We start from the raw sequence: 21,841 nt of genomic DNA, 5'->3' as shown, positions 1-21,841 counted from the left end.
GCGGCGTGGTGTATTCCGCAAATATGGCCGACTGTGAGGGCGGGCACAAGCCGGCGTGAGTAGGTTAAACGTTGAGTTTTATAAGGGCACCACGGGGTGACCAGCCCCTCCACACCCAGCCCCACCCCTCCCACCCCCCACCCAGCCCCACCCTCCCCACTCAGCCCCTCCCAACCCCACCCAGCCCCTCCCCTCCCCACCCAGCCCCACCCAGCCCCTCCCACCCCCACCCAGCCCCTCCCCACCCAGCCCCTCCCCACCCAGCACCTCCCCACCCAGCACCTCCCAGCACGACGGACGGACGGACACAATAATCCCCTGTGGGCTGGTGTAACCAGGAGGTTCCTCCCAGTAGAACCTTCTAGTTTTTAAAAGCTGGGGGCGGGGGGGCTGTGTGTGGGGCTTGGGGGCGGGGCGTGTGAACGGTGCACCACGTGTTTCCGCCGAGGGCTGTCAGCTGACAGCGCTCCACACGTGTGTGTGTGTCTGTGTGTGTTGTCCGTGTGTGTTGTCCGTGTGTGTCGCCCGTGTGTCCGTGGCGATGTCGCCGACTCTGACCCCGCCCGTGCTGTGGGCGCAGCGCCACGATTCGGTGTCCCTCAAGGTGGACCTCAAGGAGGTGTCGGTGAGAGGCGAAGGCCGCGTCGGGGCTAGGCCCGGAACGCGACCTTCACTGATTCATTCATTCTACAGCGGCGGCAGCGAGCTCAGTCTGACACGCCACACACATCACACACATCATACACCTACACCACATCACACACATCACACCACACACACCACACATCACATCACACCACACACATCACACACCTACACCACACACATCACACCACACACATCACACACACCACATACACCACACACACACCACACACACCACACACACACCACACACACCACACACACCACACACATCACACACATCACAAACCACACACATACACCACACACACCACATACACACACCACACACATGACACACCACACACTACATACACACACCACACACATCACACACACCACATACACCACACACACACCACACACATCACACACACCACACACACCACACACCTACACCACACACATCACACACACACACACCACACACATCACACACATACACCACACACACCACATACATACACCACACACACATCACACACCACACATACACCACACATCACACCACACACACATCACACAACACACACAACACACACACATCATACACCACACACACCACATACACACACCACATAACACACACCACACATACACCACACATCACACCACACACACATCACACAACACACACAACACACACACATCATACACCACACACACCACATACACACACCACATAACACACACCACACACACAACACACCACACACACATACACCACACACACCACATACATACACCACACACACATCACACACCACACATACACCACACATCACACCACACACACATCACACAACACACACACATCATACACCACACACACCACATACACACACCACATAACACACACCACACACACCACACACACAACACACCACACACACATACACCACACACACCACATACATACACCACACACACATCACACACCACACATACACCACACATCACACCACACACACATCACACAACACACACACATCATACACCACACACACCACATACACACACCACATAACACACACCACACACACCACACACACAACACACACACACCACACCACACAAATAGGCTATCGCTAGTGCGACCAGTTGACAATGCGACCGAATCGCTTCTACGCAGAATCCCAGCAGCACATTCCGCCAACAACACCGTGACCCTTCAAGGAAGGGAACGCGGATACGACATTGTGTGTACTGTGTAATCATCAATGTTGTAGAACGTGAAAGGCCATGGCCCCGAAACGTCGGCTATATTTATTTAACCCCCCCCCCCCCCTTGCAAGGCCACGCGATGTTGGTGTTGGCCTGTTTGCCGGGTGATGATGATAATAATGTGTGATAACATTTATATCGCAGCTTTTCATCGATGATCTATCAATGCGCTGTACAGGACACAAGCAACAGCAGCAGCATCAGCAGACTTGTCATACAAATCACGCAAATACATTTTAAAAATAATTTACGAAATGAACTAAACGTTTAATAAGCGGAAGTGTATACTGTGTATAAATAGGTTTTAAGGTGCATTTGGGTGGTGCAGGTGGTCAGTGATGGTGGGGCACTGTTGGTGCTGCTGCTGCTGCCGCCGTGTGAGAGGCAATCTCACAAGTTGGCGCAGTAGGGAGGAGTTGGGAAGTCATCTCAGTCAGTCGACCCATCCCTTCCCTTCGTGGACTCAAAGTGCACCTAGCCTGGCACTGACGCCGTGGGGACGTCATCGCTTCTTGGTGGCGAATGGCGGTTGTGGTGGTGGGTGCCTCGCCTTGGCAAGCGAGAGGGAGGGTTAACCTTGAGCTTGGCTGCTGAGCCAGAGGCGTTCACAGATAAGGCTGGATGAATCAAGGTCCCCATTGCACAATCCGGGGCGCCGCGGTGGCTAGGAGATGTTAACTATCTCGCCTGGTATGCAGGAGGTCGTGGGTTCGATCCCGACCCTGACGCCTGCTGCTGTATATTTGGAGTTTGCGTGTCTCTCTCATCATCATCATCACGGTGGCTAGGAGATGTTAACTACCTCGCCTGGTGTACAGGAGGTCGTGTGTTCCATCCCGACCCTGACGCCTGCTGTATATTTTCAGTTTGCGTGTCTCTCTCATCATCATCACGGTGGCTATGAGATGTTAACTACCTTGCCTGGTATGCAGGAGGTCGTGGGTTTGATCCCGACCCTGGCGATGACTGCTGCTGTATATTTGGAGTTTGCGGTGTCTCTCCCTCCGTGGTCGTTTGGATTTTTCTCCTCTACGGGGCCTCCAATTTTTCCCTTCCACATTTACAATCAGCACGCTTTGGAGTATTTCGCCTGCTATAAATTTTCACGCGGTGACGATAAGCCACTTCGTCCAGCTATCATTCGTGATGGCCAGCTCGCTGCTGAAAAAAAAGAGCGATACAGCTCAGTGAGGGGCCTCCTTACACCTTGGTAAAATAAAAACATAGACCAGACCGGGACGTGGTCCCATCGTCCACTCTGAAGCAGCTGGCTCGTGCAGCAGCAGCAAAAGGAAGCGATTGTGAGTCGTGTCGACCGTCATTGCCATCAAGCCGGCGTGATGGAGTCGTCTTATTCCCAGAAGTGTAGTTAAGTAAAAACAAAACAACAACTTCTTCTTGGTTCTTTCGGTAAAGTCACGTAGAAGGGAAATAATAAAATAATAAAACTAAAACATAATAAAATTATGTTTATGTTTTATTTTTATTATTTTAATAAAATTATTTTATTATGTTTTATTTTTATTATTTTATTATTTTCCTTCTACGTGACTTTACCGAAAGAACCAAGAAGATGAATCCCTGCAGTCACGAAAGCTTTAAATCGAAAAACAACAACAACCCCATATTCTTGGTTCTTTCGCTAAAGTCACGTAGAAGGGAAATACTATTATTGTATTATTTACCTTCTACGTGACTTTACTGAAAGAACCAAGAATATGAATCCCTCCAGTCACGAAAGCTTTAAATCGAAACAACAACATCAACCCCATTTTGTATTCGTAGCTTCTTCTGTGCTCGAGTCCCCAGAGAATGGAGCAGGCGAGGGAGAGGGTGACGACGAGGGAGGGAGGGAGGCAGGGGCCGGGTGGGACCTGTTCTGGACTGTTCTCGCCTGCTGCTTACTCGGGTTGCTGGGGATCAAGGGCGGTTCTCAGACAAAAGACATTGCCTTGTTTTATTGATTAATGCAGGGACCTGTTTAATATTCTTGGCATTTCGGGACCCACCCCCCTCCGCCCCCCTACTCTGACCTGGGCTGGTGGAGCTGCTGTAGTTGGTTGGGCCGGTGGGGCTGGTGGGGCCGGTCGAGACAGTGTGGTGGTGTGGCCGGGCCTGGCGGTTGGGGTCGGTGGGGCTGGGTAGAGTCCGGCGGGCCCAAAGTTGTGGCATTGCTGGGTCTGGCCTGGCGGTCGGGGCCGATGTGACCGGTGGAGCTGGTGTTGTCAGTGGGGCCGATGGAGACAATGTGGTGGTGTGGCTGTACCCCGCCTGCCCATGGGGCCTATGGAGCTCTGGAGCCGGAGTGGCCAGCCTGGCCGGTGGGACTGTTGGGGACAACGCGGTCGGGGTCTGGCGAGGGCGACAGGGCCGCTGTGGCCGAACGGGGTCCAGTCTCCCTAACTCCGCAGGCCTCTCCCTTTCGCAGGAACATGAAGTGGAGTGCAGGGGCAAGACGATCGTCTTCAAAGGTACGCACAGGGCTGGCTCTCTCGCCCGTTTAACACAGGCCTGGGGAACGTCCGGCCCGCGGGCCGTACGAGGCCCGCGAAATCATTTGGTCTCTGGCCCTGCCAAGGCAACCGCAGGCGGGACTCGAAATTCAATAAATCTAGAAGCAAACCTGGAAAAGCAGTTGCGAGTAGCAGCAACATCATCAACACCAGCTCACATCACACGCCTCGCCAAAGAGAAGCAGTTCCAGCCATCACATTAAGGGTGAGTTAATTAAATGTTTGACCAAATATAACAGGCAAATTTTTAAGTTGATAATTTTGTATGGCCCGCGAATGATGTTATAAATATCCAAGTGGCCCTTGGCAGAAAAATGGTTCCCCACCCCTGGTTTAGCACGACGTAGGAGGCTTTCGCGACCAATATCATCCATAATAGAGGTTTTTTGGGTTAGGTCGCTTAAATATATAAAAGTCGTTAAACCCGCCACCACTCCACGCAGCCAACTAGTAAGGGTTGTCACGTGAACAGAACGTGCTAATTCGTTACTCGAACAGCACGCCGGTTGTGTGTTGGAGAGCCAAGCCACGTAGATTGTAAGTGTTGTGGTTATTGCTCTCCAACCCACCGGCGTGCTGGACTAGTGACGAATTGGCCACGCTCTGTTTACGTGACAACCCTTACTAGTTGGCTGTGTCGGGTGGTGGCGGGTTTACCGACACATTTATATATTTACACGATCTAACCCAAAAAAGCCTGTATTATGGAGGGCTCTCATCGTCATCGTCGGCCTAATCGACTCCAACTTGAGATGACCCAGATTTGCCATGAGCACCGTCGCCGACAATCACACTCGTGCGTCTTCAAAGTCGTCTAATCACCACAATCAGCATCTACAGAATCCATTCTTGGTTCTTTCGGTAAAGTCACGTAGAAGGGAAATAATAAAATAATAAAAATAAAACATGATAAAATAATTCTTACGACGTTTCGGCCACAATGACGCTGTCTTTCCGACAGACATGTTCTTCACCTGAGGACGGCTGCTTGCGTTGTGGCTGAAACATCGTGAGAATTATTTTATTATGTTTTATTTTTATTATTTCCCTTCTACGTGACTTTACCGAAAGAACCAAGAATGAATCCCTGTAGTCACGAAAGCTTTAAATCCAAATCTACAGAATCATTAAAATCAACCTCATCCATCATCCCGGTCATGGAATTGGCCAAACATCCCGGCACCCAGCACTCTTTTGAAAATGATTCTTAGGACTTGGCGAGGCTTAGCAAAGAGCGTCGTCACTACTGCTGCTGCTGTATATGTTGCCATCGCCTGCATTTCCACCTCCACCATCACCGAAGACAAATATTCCCCCGTATAGCCTTAGCAGACTGTTGGAGCAAGTACTGTTGTTAGCGAGTAGCACCTATGAAAACCTTTGTCTCCCGAGTAGCGATGATTACACTTCGCACCTGGTACTCATTTGAGGCCGAGTCGACCTAGGGGAGGCCCAGGACCGGTTTAGATAATCGTCGCGAGCGGGAATCTAACTCGAGTCGCCGGGTTCGTATCGCGTCGCGCTAACCTCTGCACTTTACCGCTCCGTCACCGCCGCCGCCGCCGCCATGGTCACCGCCGCCGCCACCACACGTGGCCACCGCCACCGCCGTGGTCACCGCCACCGCCGCCACCACACATGGCCACCGCCACCGCCGCTGCCATGGTCACCGCCGCCGTCACCACACGTGGCCACCGCCGCCACCGTGGTCACACGTGGTCACCGCCGCCGCCGCCACCGCCGTGGTCACCGCCACCGCCCACCCGCCAGGCTACGGCTACGGCGCCCAGGGCCAGAACCGCTACGGGTTCTCGCTGGAGCTGCTGGAGGCGGTGGAGACGCCGGCGGCGAGCGTGCGCGTCACGCAGCGCGAGGTGGCCATCACGCTGCGCAAGGCCGCGCCGGCCTGGTGGGCGCGCCTCACCAGCGCCGAGCGGCGCCCCAACTTTGTGATGCCCGACTTCGACCGCTGGATGGACGAGTCCGACGCCGAGGAGGAGCTGCGGCTCGAGGTGAGGCTTGGGGGTTGGGCGCGAGGAGACGGAACCCGGCCGCTCGCCAATGACGATGATGAAAACGACGACGGTGATGACGATAACGATGATGTAAACGACGACGGTGATTATGGTAACGACGATGAAAACGACGACGGTGATGACGGTGACGACGACGATGACGTCGACAATGATGATGACGATAATTGTTTTTTTACCCTTCTATCTGGCAACAAAACTGACACCTTTTTTTACAAGGAGTCATGTTTGCATAGACCACAATACCTGCAGCCATAATGCAAACAAAAAACACAACTCTGATAATGTATGCACTATCCTTGAAGTTGATTGGTCCACACCCGAGACAGCTTTCCTTAGAGCCTAGTCTCACATGGTGCTGGCTCTAAGGAAAGCTGTCTTGGGTGTGGACCAATCAACTTCAAGGACAGTGCATACATTATCAGAGTTGTGTTTTTTGTTTGCATTATGGCTGCAGGTATTGTGGTCTATGCAAACATGACTCCTCGTAAAAAGGTGTCAGTTTTGTTGCCAGATAGAAGGGTAAAAAAACAATTATCAATGACGAAGATGACGATAACGACGATGAAAACGACGGTGATGACGACGATGACGACGACGATGACGACGTCGATGACGTCGACAATGATGATGACGACGTTGACAATGACGACGTTGACAATGACGACGTTGACAATGACGACGTTGACAATGACGACGATGACGATCACCTCGTCGACGATGACGACGACGACGACGATGATGACAATGACGACGTCGCGATGAGAAGGGCCGATGGGAAGGGGAAGCGTGCGTGCGGGGAGGGTTGGTGGATCACCGCGGCTGTCTGTCGAGGAGTTGCCGTACCCAGTCTCTGGCAGGAGAAGGCGGTCACGGCAAAAGCGTGGACTGCGCACCTGTTCCCTCTGTACGAGATAGAGCGTTTCCCCCTCGCACGTCGCTTTTCTGCGGACGCTGCGGTTTCCTCCCCGCATGTATAAACGCTCATTAATCGGCGGATAAACCAGCGTGCAGCATGGGCGAAGGTTGGCACCGGCTAGTCACCTGACCACTGCTGCCTCTCCCGCTCGTCCGTGCCCCCCCCCCCCAGCGCCTCCAAGTCATCCTCGGTCTGTTCGAGAGCGATGAGCGGCTAGTAATTTTAACTCAACGAAACAATTTTTATTTTACCAGGTAAGGCCCCCACTGAGCCACGCAGCTCTTGTTTCGGGAAGCGACAAACGAGAGAGCCCAACGAAGTGGCTCATCGCGCGGACATTTCTAGCGGCGAAATACTCTTAAAGCGCGCGTTGAAATACTCTAAATCAGGGGTGGGGAACCGTTTTTCTGCCAAGGTCCATTTGGACATTTACAACGTCATTCGCGGGCCATACAAAATTATCAACTCAAAAATTAGCCCGTTATATTTGGTCAAACATTTATTTAACTCGCCCCTAATGTGATGGCTGGAACGCACCTGGATTTTTACCTTCGCAAGGCCCAGAGAGAAATATCCACGCGAGCACGGTGAGCGCGTGCGCACTCCAAATGCCCGGCGTGCGGCGACGGCGCGTTGTCCGTGACGGGCGGTGACGGTTCTGCCGCCGTGTCCCCGCCTGCAGGAGATGAAGAAGATCGGGAAGGTCACCGTGGAGTCGCGTGTCCGCAAACACCGTGAGCTCCGTCCCCGGCGCAAAGCCACGGAGCGCAGATGGTGGTGGTGGGAGTGGTGGGAGTGGTGGTGGTGGTGGTGTGGTGGTGGTGGGATGGTGGTGTGGTGGTGGTGGGATGGTGGTGTGGTGGTGGGACTGGTGGTGGTGTGGTGGTGGTGGTGTGGTGGTGGTGGTGGTGGTGTGGTGGTGGTGGGATGGTGGTGTGGTGGTGTGGTGGTGGTGTGGTGGTGGGACTGGTGGTGGTGTGGTGGTGGTGGTGGTGTGGTGGTGGTGGGAGTGGTGGTGGTGGTGGTGTGGTGGTGGTGGGATGGTGCGGTGGTGGTGTGGTGGTGGTGGGATGGTGCTGTGGTGGTGTGGTGGTGGTGGGATGGTGGTGTGGTGGTGGGACTGGTGGTGGTGTGGTGGTGGTGGTGGTGTGGTGGTGGGAGTGGTGGTGTGGTGGTGTGGTGGTGGTGGGATGGTGGTGTGGTGGTGTGGTGGTGGTGGGATGGTGGTGTGGTGGTGGGACAGGTGGTGGTGGGATTGGGGTGGTGGTGGTGTGGTGGTGGTGTGATGGTGGGACTGGTGGTGGTGTGGTGGTGGTGTGGTGGTGTGGTGGTGGTGGTGGGATGGTGGTGGGACTGGTGGTGGTGTGGTGGTGGTGTGATGATGGTGTGGTGGTGGTGGGACTGGTGGTGTGGTGGTGGTGCTTTGTTGTTTAACATAGTGGTTTTGGTGAGTAGAGGAACTGACTGGTGAGTATTGGTGAGTGTTCTGTGCCCCTCCTCCATGCATTGCACTGCAGTGATGGTGGTTGTGGTGTTGGTGAGTGGCGGTGGTGGTGGGACTGGTGGTGTGGTGGTGGTGAGTGGTGGTGGTGGTGTTGTGGTGAGTGTTGGTGAGTGGTGGTGGTGGTGGTGAGCGTTCTCCGTCTGCCTGTGCAGCGCTCTCCACGCTGCACCGCGGCTACCTCTTCGTCTACAACTTGGTGCAGCTGCTGGGCTTCGCCTACGTGCTCGTCAGCCTCTCCGTGCCGCTGCTCCTGGGACACGGTGCGCATCCCCCGTGTCTCCACGTGTCTCCCCGTGTCTCCCTCTGTGCCTCCCCGTGTCTCCCCGTGTCTCCCCGCGTCTCCCCGTGTCCGTGTCTCCCCGTGCCTCCCCGTGTCCCCCCGTGTCCCCCCGTGTCTCCCCGCGTCTCCCCGTGTCTCCCTGCGCCTCCCCGTGTCCCCCCGTGTCTCCCCGTGTCCGTGTCTCCCCGTGCCTCCCCGTGTCCCCCCGTGTCCCCCCGCGTCTCCCCGTGTCTCCCCGCGCCTCCCCGTGTCTCCCCGCGCCTCCCCGTGTCTCCCCGTGTCTCCCCGTGTCTCCCCGTGTCTCCCCGTGTCCGTGTCTCCCCGTGCCTCCCCGTGTCCCCCCGTGTCCCCCCGTGTCTCCCCGCGCCTCCCCGTGTCTCCCCGCGCCTCCCCGTGTCTCCTCGTGTCTCCCCGCGCCTCCCCGTGTCTCCCCGCGCCTCCCCGTGTCTCCCCGCGCCTCCCCGTGTCCCCCCGTGCCTCCCCGTGTCTCCCCGTGTCCCCCCGTGCCTCCTTGTGTCTCCCCGCGTCTCTCCGTGCCTCCCCGTGTCTCCCCGTGTCTCCCCGTGTCTCCCCGTGTCTCCCTCTGTGCCTCCCCGTGTCTCCCTCTGTGCCTCCCCGTGTCTCCCCGTGTCTCCCCGTGTCTCCCGTGTCTCCCGTGTCTCCCCGTGTCTCCCCTTGCCTCCCCGTGCGTTTCCTCGTGTCTCCCCGTGCGTCTCCGTGTGTCCCTGGGTATCTATATCTCCCAATGGCCCCCTTGTCTCCCCACACGACGCACGTCCGCCAATACTTGCACATTCATGCGAGTCTCCTCGTTCATCCCCCCCCCGCTCGCTCTCGGCGCAGAGTTCTGGGGCTCGGCGCTCAAGGACGCCCACAAGGTGCTGCGCTTCTGCCAGCTGCTCGCCCTGCTGGAGGTCGTGCACCCGCTCGCCGGCCTCGTCTCCGCCGCGCTCATCCCCACCGCGCTGCAGGTGCCGCCCCCCCACGATCCCGACCCCGTGACTCCGACCATGCGACCCTAACCAGTCGCCCTGACCCCGCGACCCTGACCCCGCGACCCTGACCCCGCGACCCTGACCCCGCGACCCTGACCCCGCGACCCTGACCCCGCGACCTGACCCCGCGACCCTGACCCCGCGACCCTGACCCTGCGACCCTGACCCCGTGACCCTGACCCCGCGACCCTGACCCCCCGACCCCTCCCCCCCGACCCCTCCCCCCCGACCCCTCCCCTCTCCCCCCGACCCCTCCCCCCGACCCCTCCCCTCTGGTCCCTGCCGCCAGGTGCTGGGCCGCGGCTTCATGCTGTTTGTGGTGATCGGGATGCACGAGCGCCTGAGCGCCACCAACGCCGCCTTCGCCGTCTACTACCTGTGGAGCGCCATCGAGGTGTTTCGGTACGCACACACGCACACACACACGCGCACACACACACGCACGCACGCACGCGCACACGCACACGCGCACGCACACACGCGCACACACACACACACACACGCGCACACACGCACGCACACACGCGCACACACGCACGCACACACGCGCGCACACGCACGCACACGCACACACGCACACACACGCACGCACGCACACGCACGCACACACACGCACACACGCGCGCACACACACGCACACAAGCACACACACGCACACGCACACACACACGCACACAAGCACACACACGCACACGCACGCACGCACACAAGCACACACACGCACACGCACGCACACGCACGCACGCGCACGCACACACGCACACACACGCACACACGCGCACGCACACACGCACACACACGCACACACACACACGCGCACGCACACACGCACACACGCACACGCGCACACGCGCACACACACGCGCACACGCACACGCGCACACACACACGCACACATACGCACACATACGCATACATACGCATACACGCACGCGCACACAAACATGCACGCGCACACACGCGCGCACACATTTGCACACGCACGCGCACACATTTGCACACGCACGCACACAAAACCAAGACCTATATCCCCCGTATAGCATTAACAGACCGTTGGGGCAAGTGCTGTCAGCGACTACACACACGCATGCAAATGCACGCAGGCGCACACACACGAATGCACACACACACATACGCACACACACACGCACACACACGCACACACACGAATGCACACACCTGCGCCTGCCCTCACGCTGCACTGGCACCTGATGTGTGGTGGCGGTGACTGGGGTGTGCTTCTGGGTGTGCTGCAGGTACCCGTACTACATGCTGGGCAGTGTGGGCGTGGAGTGGAGGCTGCTCACCTGGATCCGCTACTCGCTGTGGATCCCGCTCTACCCGCTTGGCGCACTCGCTGAAGGCAACGCGCCGCACTCACCACACTCGCATCTCACTCACACCACACTCACCACTCACACCACACTCACCACACTCACCACACGCTCGGCACACTCACCACACTCACCACTCACACCACACTCACCACACTCACCACTCACACCACTCACACCACACTCACCACACTCACCACTCACACCACTCACACCACACTCACCACACTCACCACTCACACCACTCACACCACACTCACCACACTCACCACTCACACCACTCACTCACCACTCACACCACACTCACCACACTCACCACTCACACCACACTCACCACTCACACCACACTCACCACACTCACCACACTCACCACTCACACCACACTCACCACTCACACCACACTCACCACACTCACCACACTCACCACTCACACCACACTCACCACACTCACCACTCACACCACACTCACCACACTCACCACACTCACCACTCACACCACTCACACCACACTCACCACACTCACCACTCACACCACACTCACCACTCACACCACACTCACCACACTCACCACTCACACCACACTCACCACTCACACCACACTCACCACTCACACCACTCACACCACACTCACCACACTCACCACACTCACCACACTCACCACACTCACCACTCACACCACTCACACCACACTCACCACACTCACCACTCACGCCACACTCGCCACACTCGCCACTCACACCACACTCACCACTCACACCACACTCACCACACTCACCACACTCACCACTCACACCACACTCACCACACTCACCACTCACACCACACTCACCACACTCACCACACTCACCACTCACACCACTCACACCACACTCACCACACTCACCACTCACACCACACTCACCACTCACACCACACTCACCACACTCACCACTCACACCACACTCACCACTCACACCACACTCACCACTCACCACACTCACCACACTCACCACACTCACCACACTCACCACTCACACCACTCACACCACACTCACCACACTCACCACTCACGCCACACTCACCACACTCGCCACACTCACCACTCACACCACACTCACCACTCACACCACACTCATCACTCACACCACACTCACCACACTCACCACACCCATCACACTCACCACACTCGCCACACTCACCACTCAGACCACACTCACCACTCAGACCACACTCACCACTCACACCACACTCACCACACTCACCACACTCACCACACTCACCACTCACACCACACTCACCACACTCACCACACTCACCACTCACACCACACTCACCACACTCACCACTCACACCACACTCACCACTCACACCACACTCACCACACTCACCACACTCACCACACTCACCACTCACACCACACTCACCACACTCACCACTCACACCACACTCACCACACTCACCACACTCACCACTCACACCACTCACACCACACTCACCACACTCACCACTCACACCACACTCACCACTCACACCACACTCACCACACTCACCACTCACACCACACTCACCACTCACACCACACTCACCACTCACACCACTCACACCACACTCACCACACTCACCACACTCACCACACTCACCACTCACACCACTCACACCACACTCACCACACTCACCACTCACACCACACTCACCACACTCGCCACACTCACCACTCACACCACACTCACCACTCACACCACACTCATCACTCACACCACACTCACCACACTCACCACACACCATCACACTCACCACACTCGCCACACTCACCACTCAGACCACACTCACCACTCACACCACACTCACCACTCACACCACACTCACCACACTCACCACTCACACCACACTCACCACACTCACCACTCACACCACACTCACCACTCACACCACACTCACCACACTCACCACACTCACCACTCACACCACACTCACCACACTCACCACACTCACCACACTCACCACTCACACCACTCACACCACACTCACCACACTCACCACTCACACCACACTCACCACACTCGCCACACTCACCACTCACACCACACTCACCACTCACACCACACTCATCACTCACACCACACTCACCACACTCACCACACCCATCACACTCACCACACTCACCACACTCGCCACACTCACCACTCACACCACACTCACCACTCACACCACACTCACCACTCACACCACACTCACCACACTCACCACTCACACCACACTCACCACTCACACCACACTCACCACACTCACCACACTCACTACTCACACCACACTCACCACACTCACCACTCACACCACACTCACCACACTCACCACACTCACCACTCACACCACTCACACCACACTCACCACACTCACCACTCACACCACACTCACCACACTCGCCACACTCACCACTCACACCACACTCACCACTCACACCACACTCATCACTCACACCACACTCACCACACCCATCACACTCACCACACTCGCCACACTCACCACTCAGACCACACTCACCACTCACACCACACTCACCACTCACACCACACTCACCACACTCACCACTCACACCACACTCACCACACTCACCACTCACACCACACTCACCACTCACACCACACTCACCACACTCACCACTCACACCACACTCACCACTCACACCACACTCACCACTCACACCACTCACACCACTCACACCACACTCACCACACTCACCACACTCACCACACTCACCACTCACACCACTCACACCACACTCACCACACTCACCACTCACACCACACTCACCACACTCACCACTCACACCACACTCACCACTCACACCACACTCACCACTCACACCACTCACACCACACTCACCACACTCACCACACTCACCACTCACACCACACTCACCACACTCACCACACTCACCACTCACACCACACTCACCACACTCACCACTCACACCACACTCACCACACTCGCCACACTCACCACTCACACCACACTCACCACTCACACCACACTCATCACTCACACCACACTCACCACACTCACCACTCACACCACACTCACCACACTCACCACACTCACCACTCACACCACTCACACCACACTCACCACACTCACCACTCACACCACACTCACCACACTCGCCACACTCACCACTCACACCACACTCACCACTCACACCACACTCATCACTCACACCACACTCACCACACTCACCACACCCATCACACTCACCACACTCGCCACACTCACCACTCAGACCACACTCACCACTCACACCACACTCACCACTCACACCACACTCACCACTCACACCACACTCACCACACTCACCACTCACACCACACTCACCACACTCACCACTCACACCACACTCACCACACTCACCACTCACACCACACTCACCACACTCACCACTCACACCACACTCACCACACTCACCACACTCACCACTCACACCACTCACACCACACTCACCACACTCACCACTCACACCACACTCACCACACTCGCCACACTCACCACTCACACCACACTCACCACTCACACCACACTCACCACACTCACCACTCACACCACACTCACCACACTCGCCACACTCACCACTCAGACCACACTCACCACTCACACCACACTCACCACTCACACCACACTCACCACACTCACCACACTCACCACTCACACCACACTCACCACACTCACCACTCACACCACACTCACCACACTCACCACACTCACCACTCACACCACTCACACCACACTCACCACACTCACCACTCACACCACACTCACCACACTCGCCACACTCACCACTCACACCACACTCACCACTCACACCACACTCACCACTCACACCACACTCACCACACTCGCCACACTCACCACTCAGACCACACTCACCACTCACATCACACTCACCACTCACACCACACTCACCACACTCACCACACTCACCACTCACACCACTCACACCACACTCACCACACTCACCACTCACACCACACTCACCACTCACACCACACTCACCACACTCACCACTCACACCACACTCACCACACTCGCCACACTCACCACTCAGACCACACTCACCACTCACACCACACTCACCACTCACACCACACTCACCACACTCACCACACTCACCACTCACACCACACTCACCACACTCACCACTCACACCACACTCACCACACTCACCACTCACACCACACTCACCACTCACACCACACTCACCACACTCACCACTCACACCACACTCACCACTCAGACCACACTCACCACTCACACCACACTCACCACTCACACCACACTCACCACACTCACCACACTCACCACTCACACCACACTCACCACACTCACCACTCACACCACACTCACCACACTCACCACACTTGCGTCGCACTGGCGCCGCACTCGCACTACACACGCTGCAATACCAACACAACCGCCATGCGCCACTAAGTGACGTAGAAGTCACCACGACGCCTGTGCCAGGCCAGGTGCACTTTGAGGCCACGTGAAGTGTCGAAGGCTCTCTGCTGACAGGAGGAGGTCTCGGGACAGATCCAGGTGCCATGGGTCGGCTGACTGAGATGACCGGCAGATGCACCAGCTGTACCCCCTGCTGTGCCAACTTGCTGCATTTTAGCCAACCGGCACTCCGCTCATTGTTGTGAGCGTCGCTGCTCTGCCCTCCGTTGTTGCTGGAGGGCGACTGCCTCCAACTGCTCAGTAGCAGCAGCAGCGTCCTTCACGAGCCTCCTCCATAGAGGCCAATCTTGACACCGCTGGTACCAGTCGTCGGCAAGTCCACTCAGCTTCACATCCTCCCGAACCGTATCAGTTCATCTCTTCTCCAGCCCGTGTCGTGCCCGTTTAGCCCCCTCGATGCGGCCAAACGAGCACGACATGGGCTGGAGAAGAAATGGACTGATGCACTCGCTGCACTCGCATTCGCACACACACACTCACCCACGTCATGCGTTTACTCACACGCTCCACACGCTCCACACGCTCCACGCGCACCGTTCATTCACCGCACACCACACGCTCCTCGCGCTCCTCGCGCACCGTTCATTCGCCTCACGCTCCACACGCTCCACGCGCACCGTTCATTCGCCTCACGCTCGAAACGCTCCACGCGCACCGTTCATTCGCCTCACGCTCCACACACTCCACGCGCACCGTTCATTCGCCTCACGCTCCACACGCTCCTCGCGCACCGTTCATTCGCCTCACGCTCCACACGCTCCACGCGCACCGTTCATTCGCCTCACGCTCCACACGCTCCTCGCGCACCGTTCATTCGCCTCACGCTCCACACGCTCCTCGCGCACCGTTCATTCGCCTCACGCTCCACACGCTCCTCGCGCACCGTTCATTCGCCTCACGCTCCACACGCTCCTCGCGCACCGTTCATTCGCCTCACGCTCCACACGCTTTTCGCGCACCGTTCATTCGCCTCACGCTCCACACGCTCCACGCGCACCGTTCATTTGCCACAAGTGCCGCACCATTGTGGGGCGGTAACGCTGTCCGGCGGTAACGCGGTCGCCGCTTATTCCAGAGGTTAGCGGTATCGACCCCATCGGCGGCCCTGATTAATACCGCGGTGCGTGCTCAACGTAATACAAACACTACGCGCCGTCCGCTTCACAGTGGCCGTTAAAGATCCCGTGACGTCGTTGCCAAGAGGTGTCGCATCGTGTGCCGGCGTCACGACTCCGCATTTGCCAAATTCGAGAATGACGCCGCAAATCGCTCAATTGGGATTCTACGCGGGGCAGCAACATGGCCACCTGCTGCGACAAAACCATGGCGGGACCCTCCCTGCGGACGGAATCTTGAGACCCGGCGAAGCTTGTGCCGGGTAAACCGGCGGGATCCTCGCAAAGCAACGGATTGTATCGGCGCTCAACCGCCCCTAGCCGGCGTGCACAAGCCGGGGACGCGATCCCTCGCTCGGCCGGTTTCCGTCGGTGCTGCACCAGTTTCTGCCGTGGCCTGCCCGTGTCCGCTCACTGTCACTCGTGACGACAGTCGTTCTAAACTCGTGGTCTTGAAGTCGGCGAGTGTTTTGACGGCACCCCCCCCCCCCACCTCTCCCCCGCCCCACCGTAGCGGCGTGCGTGCTGAGCGCCATTCCGCTGTTCGAGGCGTCCCAGGCCCTCTCGGTGCGGCTGCCCAACGCGCTCAACTCGTCCGTGCACTTCCCCTACATCCTCTACGCCTACCTGGCCGTCCTCGCCGTCGGTGCGTGCAGTGCGCAGTGCGCAGTGTGCAGCGTGCAGCGTGCAGCGTGATCGGGAGGGGGGGGAGTCGATCGGTGATCGCCGGGGAAGAGCGTTGGTCAGAATCTTTATTTCGACTGCACGAGGAATCCGATGAGCTTACAAAGCTCCACGTTAAAGCACGCAGCCTCTCCCTGTCGAGTTTCCGCTGCTCCCTCACGACCCCCACCTCTTCTCCTTGGCCCGTCCTTCCCTCCATCCCTCTAGGTACCCCCCCCCAGTAATTCACGTACCCACTAAACCTCCCTCTCCGTACCCGCAGCCCTATTCAACCGTATCGCATTTAGATACCCTCATTGTACCACTCGCAACCCTTGTAAAGGGCCTTGTTTTAAATGTGCTATATAGATAAGATAAGTACAGTACAAAACTACAATAGGAAAGGTAAGCAAATCACTAAGAAAATAAAACTTTCATTTTACCGGCTAAGGCCCACTGAGCTATTAGCTTCTTTCTCAGAAGCGACTTGGCCACAAATGATAGCTCAACGAAGTGGCTTATCATCACGTGGAAATCTGTAGCAGCCAAATAATTTAAACGAGAGCTCCTGGTGGGCCTTCGTGCGACCCCTGAGGTGCGCCCCCCCCCCCCCCCGACAATGCACAAAGAGTTCAAACACCGCCCGTCATCATCATCATCATCGCCGTGCTGCTGCTGTCAACCCCCAATGGTTTCAAATGTGTGGCGGCTCTCACACTGATGATGCCTTGTCAGCGAAAGTGGCCCCCCTCTGAAAATGAGTGAAGAACACCGCTCTCACCGCATGTTTCTGGCGCTGGGTGCCGATAACCGCAGGGAGTTTGGGGAAAATGCGTAGCACGTCACGCCTTGTTTGAGTTGACCTTGCGCTTGACCTCGCCTTTGAACCCCCCCTCCCCGTTGTGACCTTGCGTTTTACCTTGACCTTTGTGCTTGACCCCACTTTGCCTTTGACCACCCTCCATCCCCGTTGTGACCTTGCGTTTTACCTTGACCTTCGTGCTTGACCCCACCTTGCCTTTGACCTCCCCCCGACCCCAGGTGTCTGCATCAACTTCCGCCACATGTACAAGCAGCGGAGCAAGCGGTTCGGAGTTCGCAAGCGCAAGCGCGCGTGACCGGGGCGGCCGGGGGAGTGGTCGGCGTGGGGGAGGGGGGGGGGGGCGCTAGCGCCGTGGAGCTGGTGGAACGGGTCACGGGAGCTCGGGGTGGAGTGATGGTGGATTGACGTCTCCTCCACGTGGCTCCAGGTTCCTCTGCAGCCATCGTCGTCGTCATCATCATCGCCATCATCGCCATCATCACGTTCATCACAAGCATCATCGTTCGCGACCGCAATCGTCATCGCGCTGTATTTGTCATCGGCGCCGTCACCCTCGTCGATATTATTACTGACATCACGATGGGCATTGTCTCGTCGCCATCAACATAACCGTCGCCATCGTCATCTCCATAAGCATCAGAGCAAGCGTCATCATAACTGTAATTATCATTCCTATCACCAGCATTTTCACCACCACCATCGTCTTCGCCGTCCCCTTCGTCGTAGTTTGTGTGCAGTCGCTAGTTGCCCCGCGTGTGTTGGCGTGCTGCTGTGTGCGATGGCGGTTGTAGCCGCGTGCTACGCCGCGTCCGGCTGTTTTTTTTTCCCGCACGCGCGCTGTTCCTCCTTCCACGCATTCCACGCGTTCCACGCATACACACACACGCACACGCGCGTCGTAGTCCGGACGGTTCGCGTTCCGATTGTCCGCGTTTAATCGCGATTCTCGTGTCCCGCGGTGGAGACCGCCGGGGAGGGTGGGCGACGATGTCGCGACCGACCAATCCGCAGAGATTTTTCCCACGTCTCCCATTCGCCACGCGTGCGTTCAAGTGGGGGTATAGCGCTCGGCGCGCCTGGTTTTACAAACTCCTGGTGGCAAACATTAATTGGATTTCCGGCCACGGCTCCCGTCGGTGGCTAGCGATGTCTTGGTCCGGTACCTGGGTCTCTACCCCACCACCGCCTTCATGAAGTGCGGTGAAGTATGATCAAGCAATGGCTCCCCTGTGACCGACACTGCGTGGGGATGTCTTCATCCAGCAGTACATTGACCCAGGATGCCCCTTTAAACGATTACAAATCAACGTTGATGGATGTAACGGGGGTTGTAACGTGAACGCTTCAGCCGCTAGACGTCGCTATATGCGTGCATTTAAAAAATAAAAAAAACTTGCAGTTTGTAATATGGAATCTGGATCACATAGAGATTCCGACTGGAGTCTGAATCTCCGTCAATCGTTACCAGAGGTCGCAAACGGGTTTTGATTCCTTACCCGTACCCGGCCGCACCAGGGTCGCAATCGGGTACACGATACCCGTACCCTACCCGATACCCGGCTACCCGTAACCGGCCGGGTATCGGGTAGGGTACGGGTAGCCGATTGCGACCTCTGGGATGAAGCCATGTTGCAGGCGCGGGTGGGTTGATTCTAGGAACTTGAATTGTGAGAAGAGACAAGACGTTTGGAAATGAGTGACAAACGGTGACTCACCAGTGACTCACGGCCTACCCGTACCCGTACCCGGCCGCACCAGGGTCGCAAACGGGTACCCGTACCCGGCCGGGCACGGGTAGCCGGGTATCGGGTAGGGTACGGGTATCGGGTACCCGGTTGCTACCTCTGATCGTTACCCCTCCCTCCCCCATCCACGTGGTTCACATCGCGACGGCACGAGCACCTGCACGTGAGTGATCGGTACAATGATGGTTACCAATAAAGATAGCGTTTCTAACTTCACGTTTGTCAACATTCTGTTTATTTGGTGATGCTGTTGTTGGCTGTGGCCTTGAAATAACAGTCGACGTTTCGCACAATGGCCCTTCATCGTGTGACACTTTGGAGCGTGGATATTACAGCATTAGATTTCGGGCACAGGCCCAAGTGGACTGTTGAGTTCAACGCACGGTTGACCTTTGACAGTTACATATGTTTCGATTTAAAGCTTTCGTGACTGCAGGGATTCATCTTCTTGGTTCTTTCGGTAAAGTCACGTAGAAGGGAAATAATAAAATAATACAAGACATAATAAAATACAATTCTCACGACGTTTCGGCCACAACGCAAGCAGCCGTCCTCAGGTGGAGGACGGCTGCTTGCGTTGTGGCCGAAACGTCGTGAGAATTATTTTATTATGTTTTATATTTTTATTATTTCACTTCTACGTGACTTTACCGAAAGAACCAAGAAGATGAGTACATATGTTGGTTAAGTCATGGTTTGATAATGGGTTTTCCCCTTTTTTCTGGCAACAAAACAGGTGTTAATATTTTTTATTTAAAGCTTTCGTTACTGCAGGGATTCATATTCTTGGTTCTTTCGGTAAAGTCACGTAGAAGGGAAACAATAAAATAATAAAACAATAAAATTCTCACGACATTTCGACTGCAACACAAGCAATCATCCTGATGATGATTGCTTGTGTTGATGATTTTTCCAGGATAAATACATTTTCAGAAACATGTTCAGATTATCCTCAACGTATCACGTGACTCCCTGAGCCATCTTGGTCAGGGGAGAGAACAGGACAGCCGCCTTGCTCAGAGCGGACGTCATAGAGCTGCTCGCCAATAGGAATCGAGGGTAAAGGACCAACCTTAGTAAGATGGCCGCCCACCAATACGAATCGAGCGTAAACGACCTCCCCCGCCCTTAGTAAGATGGCCGCTAACCAACAAGAATCGAGCGTAAAGGACCAACCTTAGTAAGATGGCCGCCCACCAATACGAATCGAGCGTAAACGACCTCCCCCGCCCTTAGTAAGATGGCCGCTCACCAACAAGAATCGAGCGTAAAGGACCAACCTTAGTAAGATGGCCGCCCACCAATACGAATCGAGCGTAAACGACCTCCCCCGCCCTTAGTAAGATGGCCGCTCACCAACAAGAATCGAGCGTAAAGGACCAACCTTAGTAAGATGGCCGCCCACCAATACGAATCGAGCGTAAAGGACCTCCCCCTCCTTAGTAAGATGGCCGCTCACCAACAGAAAACGAGGGTAAAGGACCCCCGCCCTTAGTAAGATGGCCGCTCGCCAATAGGAAT

At 56.3% G+C, this 21,841-nt stretch overlaps 1 protein-coding gene across 1 annotated transcript; it reads left to right on the top strand.

Moving 5' to 3' along the window:
• The first annotated feature begins 430 nt into the window (after window positions 1-430).
• HACD3 (3-hydroxyacyl-CoA dehydratase 3) lies at window positions 431-18,880 on the top strand. Its single transcript, XM_078880842.1, has 10 exons — window positions 431-625; window positions 4,337-4,379; window positions 6,192-6,433; window positions 8,056-8,107; window positions 9,030-9,137; window positions 10,001-10,128; window positions 10,442-10,554; window positions 11,409-11,515; window positions 17,604-17,735; window positions 18,794-18,880. Exons 1-10 carry the CDS (start codon window positions 542-544, stop codon window positions 18,868-18,870), a joined length of 1,086 nt encoding a protein of 361 aa, XP_078736968.1. The 5' UTR covers window positions 431-541; the 3' UTR covers window positions 18,871-18,880.
• The last annotated feature ends 2,961 nt before the right edge of the window (window positions 18,881-21,841 follow it).

This window comes from Lampetra fluviatilis, chromosome 59 (assembly GCF_964198595.1).
Source record: "Lampetra fluviatilis chromosome 59, kcLamFluv1.1, whole genome shotgun sequence".
NCBI lineage: Eukaryota > Metazoa > Chordata > Hyperoartia > Petromyzontiformes > Petromyzontidae > Lampetra > Lampetra fluviatilis.
This window is presented reverse-complemented; position numbering and strand designations above follow the sequence as displayed.